Source organism: Copidosoma floridanum, unplaced genomic scaffold (assembly GCF_036245765.1).
Source record: "Copidosoma floridanum isolate Cflo_tuat_1 unplaced genomic scaffold, Cflo_Japanese_pri ptg000034l, whole genome shotgun sequence".
NCBI lineage: Eukaryota > Metazoa > Arthropoda > Insecta > Hymenoptera > Encyrtidae > Copidosoma > Copidosoma floridanum.
This window is the reverse complement of record NW_028321911.1, coordinates 3,663,322-3,677,007: the sequence shown is the minus strand read 5'-3', so window position 1 is coordinate 3,677,007 and position 13,686 is coordinate 3,663,322. Positions and strand designations below refer to the sequence as shown.

Sequence of the window (13,686 nt, the reverse complement as noted above, 5' to 3'; positions counted from 1 at the left end):
AAAGATGGTACGAAAAATTTAAAAAAGAGATGTCAAAATTAGATTTGAAAAAGGATACAAGCGGTTCAAATTTTAGTACCTGAAAAAAAAGGCAAAATGGTGGTTATTTAATCATACATAGACGATTTTATAACCACTGGTAATGATAAAGAATAAATGTATGAGGTTACGAATATTTAAAAAAATACCTTTGATATAAAAGAGCTGGGGGAACCAGAAAATTTTCTAAGCATCAAAATTAGAAGAGATTAAATTGAGACAAAGATGAACATAACACAATAAGAGAATATAGAAAAGATGTTAGAAAGATTTTACATAAAAAAAGTTTAGTTTGCAAAAGGGAAAAGAGAGTAGAGAAGAGTTTCTAGGGTATGATACTCTGGTGACAGCACCTTACAGAAAATTAAAAGGTTGTCTTATGTAACTTTCTAGCACCACGAGACTAAATAAAGCCTTTTCTGTTAACCAACAAAAAAGGTGTGGCAAGTTGTACAAAGATTCTTTTGTTATTTGAGAGGAAAGAAAGAGTTGGGTCCCGCATGTATAGCGCAAGAAGAAAAAATAGAAGCCTGGACAGATTTAAACTTTGGAGACTTGAAGGATTTATCCTTTACAGGCAGCTAAGTAATAAAACTCTTTGGAAACACAATCACATGTAGAAGTCACAAACAGTCCTACCCATCTTTGTCAACTTGTTAAGCGGAGTATCTCACGTAGAGTAGAGCCTGTTAGGAAATAATAGCCACAGACAAACGTGTAAGAGATATTTTGGGCAAATCCATGTACCCAGTAGAATTATGGTGTTATAATAAGGCTGCTGAAAAATGTACACAAATGTAAAGTAGCCATAAATTAAAAGATTTTGACAACGAGGTAAGAAAGATAAAGGAGAGACTAAATAAAAGGGATAAGACTGGTAAGGAATCTTCTATGGCTGACTTCCATGGGGATTTTATCAAATATAGCGTATCTAAATGTAAGGTTAGAGTTAATTGGATCTCAACAAATAAAAATATTGCAGACATTATGACCAAACTTCTACTAGCCCCTCCGCATATTGAGTTACGAGTTAAAATTTTGAGTGAACAAAGAGAAAAGAGTTAGTTAAATAAAAGTACAAGGAAGTTGAAATTTATGATGTTATTGTTTTTTGTTTTTTTTGTTTACAGACACCAACACTGATGAGTAAGTACGAAGGAGATGTAAGAGCAGCACAGAGGAAGATAAGGATAAGGATCTATTAAGAGTCAAATAAGTTTCATGGTGGTCAATTGGCTTCATCTATACATTTCAAAGTTTAACTAAATTTCTTATTCATTATTTTTCTATTTTATTCTATACATACGTGTCTTTAATGACGTCATTTGGTTTTTTTACATCACTAGAGCGTGTAATTTTCCTTTGCCTACAGCATTAATAAGCTTAGCTTATTAGTACACGAAGGCTGAGGGAGTGTTGTAAATAGGGCTTTAGATGTACAGGTGGCGCAAGCGTATAGCCATCACATTGAGAGAGAAAGTCTGGTGGACACGTGGACTGACGCAGAAAAAGGACAACTTTCGTTTAAGTAACGTGTACGCTGCACTGTGAAAGAGAGTGCCATTAATTGTTAGGAATATAAAAAGAAAGATCTTTGTAGATACAAGGTTTTACTATTGAAGTAAAGTGTATAGATAATTTGGTGTTGTTTCTGCTGATTCACCAAGTCAAAGACTGCATTCTGTCCCCCATTTTATCTTATAGAGACCCTCTGTTCAGGCTTTGTAAAGCTCGTTGTCTCTGCTGCTGCCAATGTGCTCCCAATTGACTTAAAGTAAAGAATGACGGCTCCTATGCTCATAACTTTCCTATTTTCTCGTTCTACAAGTGGAAGAACTATACACATGCGCATGTAAATAAAAAAGGTAGGGATTACCTAGAATTTTTTAATGAGAAGGCTCCAACCCATAAAAAAATTATTTGTCAGCAAGTCGTCAAACTAGAAAGTTCTCCTAGAGGAGAAGCAGAGTGGGGAAGCTCTGAAGATTTTCTTATGAGCATGCATTGCAACGCTTTTTATCTTTAATGCTTCTAATCAGCTTTCGACTCACTCTATGCAAAAAATGACTGCTCCACATTCGACGGTGTTGATTACGCACGTTTGTGAATTCGTGTAACGTATGTTAACAAAGGTCTACGTTCTTATCAGTTGCTTTATTAAACTCTTACTTAGGCAATTACTAAATATTTGATAATCAACTCCTATTATCTAATATTCTGCTAATATTTTATGACTGATTTTGTTCATAGTTTTAATTTTCTCAATTATTTTCCCTCATTTAAATATGAGACTCCAACTTTTTTTTCAAATTCAGGCTAAGCAGACCTGTAATAGGAGTAAAAGGATCTTAGTTTTAAGGGTAAGGGGTTATAGGAGTGTGGTTAAAAATTTGCTGCAAGATTATAAATCTAACAAGGATTTCAATCGACATGGGCTTAAACAGTAGTAAAGACATGTTTTCGTTACTTTTAATTTTTTTTTTTTTTTTTTAGTCAACAGTGGCGTTCACAAATATTTTAAAAAAGTTTTATGGATGAGGAGTAGCAAAATAGCCAGCGTGAGCTTAATGCCGTCAGAATTCTAATAAATAATTACTAAATCGGTAACTCAAAAACTTAAAAATAGTTTAGTAATTTTTTAAAAATTTTTGAAGGAAATATCGTATTTGTGACATAAGTCACTGTGTTTGCTACTCAAAATTACTCACCATCTAAGAAAAATTAAAAAAAAAAGAGTAATAAACGATATCAGTGCAAACCGGATATCTGCTAAGCAAGACACTTTGCCCTACCAGCTTTGCCCGTGTATACGTTTTTATTTAAGTAATGCTTACTATAAAAAAATTATAAACAAATCGCCAATACATTTTGCTTCATTAAAACTGCAATGGGCTTTAATTGGTAAAAAAATGCCAAAGATACATTAAGTGCATTTGTTTTTGACAGATCACAAAATACGTACCTCTAATAACTCGGGTAACTTCAACACACACATACCTTGCCCTTTGCGTTTCATGCACCGGAACACAAACGCCTACCAGCAAAGCCTATTGTGGCGTCCAAAGTGGCACGACATTTACATTGGCTATATGAAGCATGACGCAAAAACCCAGACAACTCGACAAAATTTCACATATAATAAATAAATAAGCCCCAAGCTATTTAACCCAGCAACCCAGAGCGTCTACTGGCCACTTTAGAATTTAATGTATTAAATAATAACAAAAGCCCAGATCACCACACAATTCGGGGCGCTTACTGGTCGCTTTGTTGTAATAATATAAATACAACAACACAAGTGCCCATCACCACACATACCGGGCGCTTACTGGTCGCTTTGTTAATTAATAAAATAAATACAATAGCACAAGCGCCAATCACCACACAAACTATAGCGCTTATTGTTTCCTTAATTTATTTAAAATAAATTAAATAATAACGGAAGTGGAAATTTCCACACAACTGGTGCGCTTACTGCTCTCTTCATTTATTTATAACAAATAAAATAGCACAAGCACCAATTACTGCACAACCTAGGGCGCTAACTTGTCTCTGCAATTATTTTAAATAAATAGAATAATAACGCAAGTGACAATCCCCACACAGTCAGTGCGCTTACTGGTCCGTTTACATTTCAATAAAAAATCCGTTTATATAATCCGTTTATAGCGGTAATAATCGCAAGAAATTAGCAAACAAAAAAAATAAGATGGACACTTGCGAAAGTAAGCGAAGTAACGTATTAGAGTCCTTTACTTTTTTCAAAAACTTATGTGGCGGCTTATTTCCGCTATTTTAACTGTTGTTCCTGTTATTTCCTTACTACTTGCTTTTCTTCTCGTTATTTTTTTATTTTCCGTATCTATCTTATTTGCATGCAAAGGCTATACTATACAAAGATACAAGCTCCATAGATAAGTCATGGTATCAAATATATAAATATATATGCTAGTATATATAGACTAGTGGGGCTCTGCCCCCTGGTTACTTCGTTCGCTAACCCCCCAATTTTTTTAATCAGATGAATACTTTATTTTTTTAGTAAGATTTTCAAGTTAAAAGAATGAAAAATTTTTTGAACAGTAGTTTGAGAGTCGAAGCAGGAGTAGCATAAATACAATCAATACCTCTTATAAATTAAGATGATAATTTTTCACGTTGTTTTTAATTACAGACAATATGTTAGGAGATAAAATTTAAAAAACATTTTTAATAACTATGAAGTGTTTTTGGATAAAAGGTCAAATAGGTTCTTTTTACTTCACTTTAACATCTCAACACAAAATTGTCATCGAGCCCCTTATTAGGTACGAATAAAAATGTTTAAAGAAGTTAAAAAAATAAGAAAATGTTGGTTATACCCTCTGGCCATGATGAATCTCTCTTATCGTAAGTCACAATTTTCGAAATTGTATGTCAACAAACAGATAAAACTTTTTTTATTGATGGCCCAGGAAGTTTAGAAAAAATATTTTTGTATAAAACGTTGGTTGATTATCTCATTTTCTGTCGAAAAAAAGTTTTATTTAGAATATGAACTAGTATAGCATCAACATTACTTCTAAAAAGAATGACCAGTCATTAAACATTTCGTTTACAATTATACTTCAACAATGTAGAAAATTGATTCCTGAAATTAAAGTCTAAAAAAAAATTTGAAGAGAAAAATCAAATTATTTTAAACGAGGCTTCTATTATCCAGAAAAAAGCTTTAAAAATAGTTGAAAGAACATTACGTGAATAAGGTATAGTAAGTATCTATTTTGGCCATAAGCTTATTGTTTTCCAAAGCGATTTCCGGCGGATTCTTCCAGTTTAAGAAAATAGTAATAGAAGCATGATCATACAAGAAAGTATTGAATCATCGTATATTAGGTCATTGTTTCGTATTCTAAAACTGAATACTAATATTCGTTTAACTGACAAAACATATCTAAAATTATTATTTGATATTTGAAAAGAAAAAGTTAAATTATTTGAAGTACCAAATAAATGGAAAATAACTAATGTTTGTTCCAATATTTTTGGTAAAGATAATAGCTTTTTAATGAATAGCATTACACTTATTTCTCACAACAAATAAACTTACGCTTCTGATAATAAAATTCTAAATAACGTAAAAGGAAAAATAAAAAAATATTATAGCATCGATTATGACACGTACAAGGGTGTTGATAAATCTGATGACCATATTTATATAAATTTGCTAATTGAAGTTCTAAACAAAACTCGTGGGAGCTTACCACTGCATGAGTTTTATTTTAAAATTTTAGGAATTGTTTTGTTATTACGTAACAATAATCAATATTAAATATAGTTAATGGCTTACGCAATGGTACAATATAACAAATTTTGAAATTACTTACATACAATATTAAAGCAAAAACTGTAACTAAAGAAAAAATTGGAAACAAAGTTCTTATACTGAAAATAACTCTTAATTCAGGAAATTTGTCATCATTGCCTCTAATATTATACAGAAAACTATTTCCTTTAGTCCTAGCGTTTTTAATGACTATCAATTGATCTTGAGGTCAAAGTTTTAATAATATCAGGTTATACATGAAAAAACTACAGTTTTGACGTAGTAAATTATGTCACTTTATTAAGATGCAAAAATAAAAATGGAGTTTCAATTACAATATAATGTGATAAAAATTTAGAAGTAGAAAGTTTTGTTTAAAAACAAATGTTTGACGTTATTTAAACTAAAGTAGATAAAAAAAATTTAATCACTTTACATTATCAAATGTATACAATTGTATGTACTATTTATTTACAGTTAATTAAACTAATAAATAAATGTATTAAATCAATAAAGTTATTATTTGACTATTGATTCGTGGCAATTCACATTAATTCACATATTTCAATAAACATAATTTTTGTATTTTCGGGGTAAATAGGGCTACAGGCTTGGTTCATAGTTTAAATATCTTATAAGTTCATACGTTGTTATGAAATAAGTATAAAAATATAATGTCATATTCTTATACGTATAATGCAAATAAAAAGTTTTTAGAAAATTTAAGAAAAAAAAAATCAACGCACCATAGCACTACCTTAATGGTAGTCCAAATATGTTTTTATTTGCTAGAAATAAGGGGCTTTCTTAAAACTGAAAGTAAAGTTGAGATAAAAGGTAAAAAAAGTCATATAACTAAAAATGACATGAATATTGATATAATTTTTTTTTATTTAGAGATGTAACTAAAGGGCGGCTATAGAGAGTTCTTTCCAATTGTGTTCGATGATCTGGTTATGAGGTTATAGGGATACGAGGCGGGTGGTGGCGAAAAGGGACTAAAAAAATCAGCCCAATCAAAATTAAAATAAAACAAACAGTATGGAAAAGTGCTAACAAATCATACAGCTAAACTAATTATTACACGCGTATAAGAAAAAATAACATAGAGCAAAGGACTGGTAAAAAGTGGATGTTAAAAAATTGTGAGAGGGCTCAGAGGTTTTTTCAAAAAGTGTAAGGAGAGCTAAAAGTAAGAGTGCAAAAAGTAATTAAACTTAAAATGACTTGATTACTGATATAATTTCACTTTATTTAAGATGCCGCTGATTAAAAGCTTAAGAGAGTTTTTTTCAGTTACAAGGAAGGCTTATTAGGTTATCAGGTTATTGAGTAATAAAATCATAAGGGGAGCGTAGGGGGGTAGAGAAGGAGCTAAGCAAAAATTTAACCCCAAAAAATATAGTTAAAACTGATGAAATCTTACTTTATTTAGAGGGAGCTAAGGGGGTGGATGATGGGCTGAGGGGTGGCTCTTTAAACGCAAGCGAGGGAGTGGTGTTGAAGAGAGGTGGAGGGGGCTAACCTAAAATAGAACACAACAAAAATTGCGTAAAAACTAATAAAACATTATTTTATTCAAAGGGGGGCATAAGGGGGGAAATGGAAATGGGAGGTCTTGTGGAATAACACTCCAAAATTACTCTATGGTATAGGAATATATACGTCCGTTTTTGTGTGTGTGTATTATAGAAGTGATTTGCCCCTAGCCCATTTTGCACGCCAACCCCACATGATAAAATTGTAACTTTGAGTTCCAAACTGTTTTAATCACAAATTTTATTACAAAAGTATTTTTTATTTTTTTTCATTATATAAATTTTTATCATTGAATATTCACTCGATTTTTCTGAAAATATGTTTCAGCGTTATAATGATAACCTATGACTTACATTAAAATTAACTTTCTTCTTCATTGTGTTTTTAAATTTTAATAACCAATAGTAACTTTATTAATAAATTTTTTTAAAAGGCGTTCCTTAAAAATGTTAACGTACTAATGGTTTAATGATATACTTACATTTCTATGTACATTAACTTCATGTCTTTTCAATAAATCTTACACTTCCTAGATTGTGTATTGAGACGTTTGTAGGACTACTAGCATTGACTATCACAATTATTATTATTTTATTAGCATGTAAGAATTCTTACATTACATAAAGTTGTAACGTGTATCATATAAGCTTTATTTTCATGAATTTCGTCATCATTATAAGATTATAATTTTGAAAAGTGCAAGCATTAAAACTATGTAATTATTTAAATAAAAATCTTTAGTCACATCATTTATAACTAGAAAGTTAATCTGTCTGTCAAGTGCATAACTTGAAAATGATAGATATTGTATGGTTATGATATTTTATAAAAAGTTGACAAGTTAAGAAAATTACAGTTAACAATACGTTAAAAACTTATTTAAATAGTTAATTTGAAAAATTTTTGAACATTATTTATAACTCTACAGTTGATCTGTGTGCCTCATCGGAAATATGAAAATCATAAATATTGCATGGTAGTAATAATTAATAAAAAATAACACACTAAAAAGATTATTTTTTTAAATAGTGCGAGAGCTTATTGACATGTACTATTTTTGTCAGGGGTGTGGGTGGTGTGAAGGATGTAAAAAACTTGCGTTGAATGACCATAGGGACGGTGTAAAGAGTCTGTGGGGGGCTCTGAGTGTCTCATTGGAAAACTGAGTTTACTGAAATGAAAAAAAAAAAAAAAAACGAGCAAAGTTTACTTGTTTACTTAGGTGGGTCTTTGGGGCCGTGTAAGTGCATGGAGAAGCTGTGGGGGAAAATCTTGGTGAGCCTCACCTTAATTAATAGTCTTATATATATGTGAATGTAAATATATATATTTTTTAAGCACTCGAATACATAATCCGCGGTATACGTTAACCTGTTTTTACGAAATTTGGTATGCAGTGATTTTTCGGGTTACATACTGCAAATCCCATGTGGTCATTGCCTTTTTAAAATGATAGATTTACGAAGACAGATGGCTGACAAAACTTTTAAAAAACCACTGATTTTCACTAAACTTGTTATAAAAATGTAATTAGGACTATTAATTACGAATTTGAGATTGAATTTTCCATACATTTATAAACATAGATTTCGATAGAATTTGAATATTTCTCTTGTTAGGAAACTGTAATTAGCACTTAAAAGTATTATAGAAAGTTTTTTTCCGAAATTAATGGTACAGGTAGATATCATGTAAATCTAAATAATGCATTTTTGTTACGGAAAGATTTTATTGTTCTTGTAAACTTAAAACTATAGATAAAGTTTAATTGAATCAGAAAAGAAGAAGGTAAGCGTATTATTTTGGACGTAAAAAATTGACTTACAAGTATTAATGAAGTGGTCCTAATATTAAGAACTGCATGAAGGTGTTTAAAATTAGCACAAAAAAATTTTATTGTGTAAAGTTCAAATAAATTAATAGTCGTACACTGTTAGAAACTTTAATTTTAAATTAATACTCTAAGAATTCTTGTACAAGGTGGCTATGAAAAGTAATGAAAACGAAGGTATATCGATTTAGAACGTAATTGTATACGTAGGGAATGAAATAATGCCGTTATTATAACTTACAACTTTTTAACTGCTTACCCCAACTGCACAGATACTATTTTCGTAAATAGTTCTGGAATATTTGTTACGTTCAATACAAAGTAAAATGAACAGATACATCATGATACAATTTGTTTGAGTCTCTCATTCTAAGCTTTAGAAATGCTTTTAACTTTACCATCATTGAGTCTGAAAAAATACTTATAAAAACTAAAAATATGATTGATTTATCTGAAAGTCTGACTCGTCTGACAATATCCATGTAAATAGTAAAAATATAAAAACCTTACAGCAGCATATACTTACAAAGATATTTCTTCCAACCGCAGAGAATCCTCTAATATCTTTTGAGGTATAGTATTTACAGGGCTTGTTACTAATACTTCAGTAATGCTAGCTGCTTGATGACGTAACTGTTGTCTCTGATTGTATGACGAGTCAAAAGAATTATGAGATGAAGAAAAATAACAGGATGAAACACTTGCTCTTGAAGTTTCTGACAATTGAATTTTGGAGCTTATTTTCTGTGCTGAGCCAATGGAAAAATTAGTCTGCGTTTGATCTGGATTGAGTGAAAGTGCTCCTGAATATTGCTGCTCATGACAATCATGAAAATAATGGTGATGTGTATAGTTTGAATGATAAGATGTATTAGCAACTGAAAAGATACTATTACATTTATAAAATTGATTTGAGACCTCTTTTACACCTACACTAACGTCTGAAGACGAAGAAAACAAGTTAAGCTCTTGCTTGGAGTCTTGACAAGATCCTTTAACTAATGACAAAGTTGAGGCTGCTGATTTAGGATGCACAGAAAAAAGCTGATGTGACTTATGTGTTCTAGCTTTAGTTGATGATTTTTGTCTAGGAGTAACTGCTGTTTGAGCTGTTTCCCACGGGCATACATCATCTGTAGGCTGAGGCACCGTCTCTGTTTTTGTAGCATCCCTAATAACAAAAATTTAGTTATCTTAGAAGACTATGTAATTTGCAATATAGGCTTTCACTTAGCTAATTTTTTTTAGCAAACAATGTATACTTACATATTTGATAATTAATTGTTAGATATTTGTCCCAGAAATATGTATATGTGTGAGTGAATGCATCCGTGGATGTGTGGACACGTGCATATGCTCTAGCACGTATATGAATGTGTGTATCTACAAACATTATTAGTATCATTAATGTTGGATGATGTTTCGCTGCCATATGTGTAAGGCAGCTTCACTTCTGTTAGGAATCCCGTGACCCTTTACGCTTGGTTTTTTACAAGGGTTTTGTTGTCACAAGTAAATTACACTTAAAGTATAACTAAAGATCAATCAATACCACTACAATCATCGATAATTTTCAAGCTAATAAAAGCCAGATCAGCAACATTGGCAATTATTTTTCTTAATGTTTTGAATGAAGGATTAAATATAGCACCACACACTGAAATAGTTAAAGCAAAAAAAAGTTTAAGGAAAGGTAAAGTAGTTGTTACGATATTGACCACTGATATAGAGAATTCAATAGCTAAAAAATTAAAAACTGTTAAGAGAGAAATAAAATTTAAAGCCATACTAAAAGTCAAGAGAACTATTGCAAAAGAAACTAAAACAGTAGAAAATTATGTGAAGGCACTGCTAAAAGAGTGATTACTATCAGCAAAGAATAAATTTTGCAAACGTTTACCAGAATTTCGTCGTCAAGTACTTTACGAATGATAAATCAAGTTATTTTTTAACAATTAATTTTTCAGTAAATGAAATTCACCAAACTGCCAATAGAGTATTCCACATAAATGAGAACTTTTTTTTTTTACCGGATTATCGTGACAGTGTACTAGCCTAGTTGTCAGGGCTACCCACTAACCACCCATATGTAGGGTTGTATTGACACACCCATTTCCAACCCTTTTTACTAATATCATACCTAATCCATTTAAACAGTGTAAGTATCTCTGGTAATACACCTTGCCAAATAAGCTGACACTCGGCACCAATGGTGCATTGGGTCTACTTGCCACTGTGTAGCTTTTCCCCAGAAAGGACTCCATATTTTAGGACGTCCACTCCTCGCCATTTAAGCTGGCGCTCTGTGACAAATCATTAGATTCAAGCTAATTAGCATCCCCAGAGAAGCCCTATGTTTTAAGAACCACTCTTCACAAGTAAGACCAGTGATCCCTGCCTGGCGCATCAGATCCGCTAATCCCTACCTATAGCCCTAACACTGTTTTGCATTGAACCAGGCCCGAAGATCTGTAGGGCAAGGAAAAAACCCTGAAATCACTCTGAAGAGAACTTCAACGGAGAAATCTGCCCTGAAACAGCTCGGATTTCAAAGGAACCTTTCCTGATAAAAACAGTTTAAAAAAAAACTGCATCCACCGGTCATCGAACCCATGGCTCGTAGAACAGTGTTCTATAAGTTACAAGTACGCTTACCACTGAGCTAACGCCACTCATGTATAAATTTTTATTTAAACTAACTTGTTGAGGTAATTTCTAATAACAAAATTTTAACTTTAGTAGAAATATAGAAAATTTTAAATTTACTCGTATTGTGAAAAAAAATTATAAATGGCTGCTGCTAAAGTTTTAAATCGCTACCATGGTGAAATAAAAAATTAAATACTCATAGTTGCAGTAGGTACGTTTACTAAAATCCTTAGTTTTGTTATAGATATTTAAGAAAAATGTATCTTATTCAGGAATTACATGTGTAAAGTACTAATAACTTTATCTGATGTCAAAAAAGTAATTGTGATTTAAGTTTGACGCATAATTAACTATTTATAATTTAATACAGTTCTATCAAAGTGTCTAATATGAAGGTTTAATTTCTCACCTCATGAACAATACTCAAAGAATCATGTCCTCCTTACTGTACCAATAAACCTTGCTATTAATTATTAAGTATGCCCAATCCTCTAACAAACTTAACCCTACCAAAAAAGGTACGAATCATCATGCGTAAGCTTTTTGCTATTTTTTTTTTTTTTTCTCCTTTAGTACAATATACTTTTTTTTAACAGAATTTTGTCAATAATTATCAAGTACTCTAACAAGTGACGCATTTTCGTAATTAGTATTTATTTATTATTTTAAGTCTTGTTACACAACAACGTTGTTATTCTGAGTATTTCTCATCTTGCCCTGTGTCATAAATAAATAAAATCAACAATGGACTTCACAGTCTACAGTATAAAATACTGGTTAGCTATAATCAAATTGTAGTGAAATAAATAATTGTGGGTATTATAAATAATAATGTTATAGAAGTGGTGTGGATGCATAGAACCTTAAAAAAAAATTCACCAATATCTTTCTTAAATACATATGCCTTGTAATCACTTTTTATTATCAAAACAATGTTTTTTTTTTCTGATATCGTATCTGGTTATGCAAACGGCTTTTTTTGTATTTAATGCTTTATTAATGATCCGTACGAATAAAATAAGGACTGTTGGCTATAAGTGACTAAAATTTCTTAATGGTTTACTTTTGGAAGCCAAATTGAGAATACTGAATTTTTAAAAATGCTTGTAAAATACATGCAACTGTAAGACACATTGTCTAACAATTTCTCGGTAACTTAATATTTTAAAATGTGTAGTTTTAACAGACAAGTAATTTAAGCCATAAATTTGAACAATTTTCAAGCTTCTAACAAGGTACATTACAATATTTTGATTGTTCATTACAGATGTCTTGTTTTAAAAAGCGAATATTGCAGTAAACAGTTACCAAGAATCGCATGAGTTTGTGTACGTATACATATACTACAAATATGTTAGAAGTATTGTTTAACATTGTCATTGTCAGTTTTGCTTTTAAAAATAATGATAATAGCCATTTCAGACTAAAATGGTCTGACATCTCTACCTGATTTGCAGAGACTGCGTTCAAGGCATTGAATTTGCAATCGCATTACACCGTTTTAAAGGCAAAATATTGTAGCCAAAGTAAATATCATAATTAAAAAAATGTAAAGTTATTTTAAACTATATTTATTTAAAAAAGGTAATAAAGATTTTTATTTTTGGAGCTTCTATGAATTCTTATATTTCTCAGGACGTTTTTATAAACGTAACAAGTGCCAAAACAGCTTTGTTGGAATAAAGTACTTGGCTTTTTGTATCTCTAAAGCTGATAAAAGTGTAAAGGCAACTTATGGCTAGAACTATAAAATTAATATTTTTTTAAAGCAAAATCTAAAAAGCACGATCCATCTCAGAACTCATTATAAGGCTTTAATAAGGAGATTCTTTATTTTATGAATTGTTTGATGACGTTTTACAATGATATGTGTCATTTAAGTTGACGTGTCAATTATAATGTATATTTGTAGTATCACTATGTTAAAAATAATGTTTACTTCAATTAAATATAACTATGACATGGATATGGTATAAAAATAGCACACGATGAGCTATCTTTTTTTTTATACAATCAGGTATGCAAAAACTTCTGTTGGTCAGCAAGCTGGAAATAAAGATCTTAGCTAAGTTTGCCTCATCTCCTGATAATGCCTTATGCTTTTGTCTCCTGATGTGCAATAGCATAAGCTCATGCATTATGTTCATAAAAAATAAAAATTAAATAATACCTGCTACTTATACGTTCTTATGTACACAACATGCCACTGGTGTTCGCTATATAAAACATTGAGAAATAGCACCTTCTTTAAGTCAAAAAGTAGTCACTGGATGCTTGGCTATCTAAAGACAAACGTTTACTTCTACTTAAGCTTAATGACAGA

General features: G+C 31.0%; 1 protein-coding gene across 1 annotated transcript in view; it reads right to left on the bottom strand.

The window, feature by feature from the left end:
* The window catches only part of LOC106644195 (regulator of G protein signaling 7), a 750,859-nt gene that overhangs the window by 151,594 nt on the left and 585,579 nt on the right, over positions 1-13,686 (bottom strand). Inside the window, exon 17 of the mRNA XM_089597569.1 lies at positions 9,688-9,854. Coding sequence (XP_089453695.1) covers positions 9,688-9,854 — 167 coding nt within the window. The remainder of the gene's footprint in view (positions 1-9,687; positions 9,855-13,686) is intronic.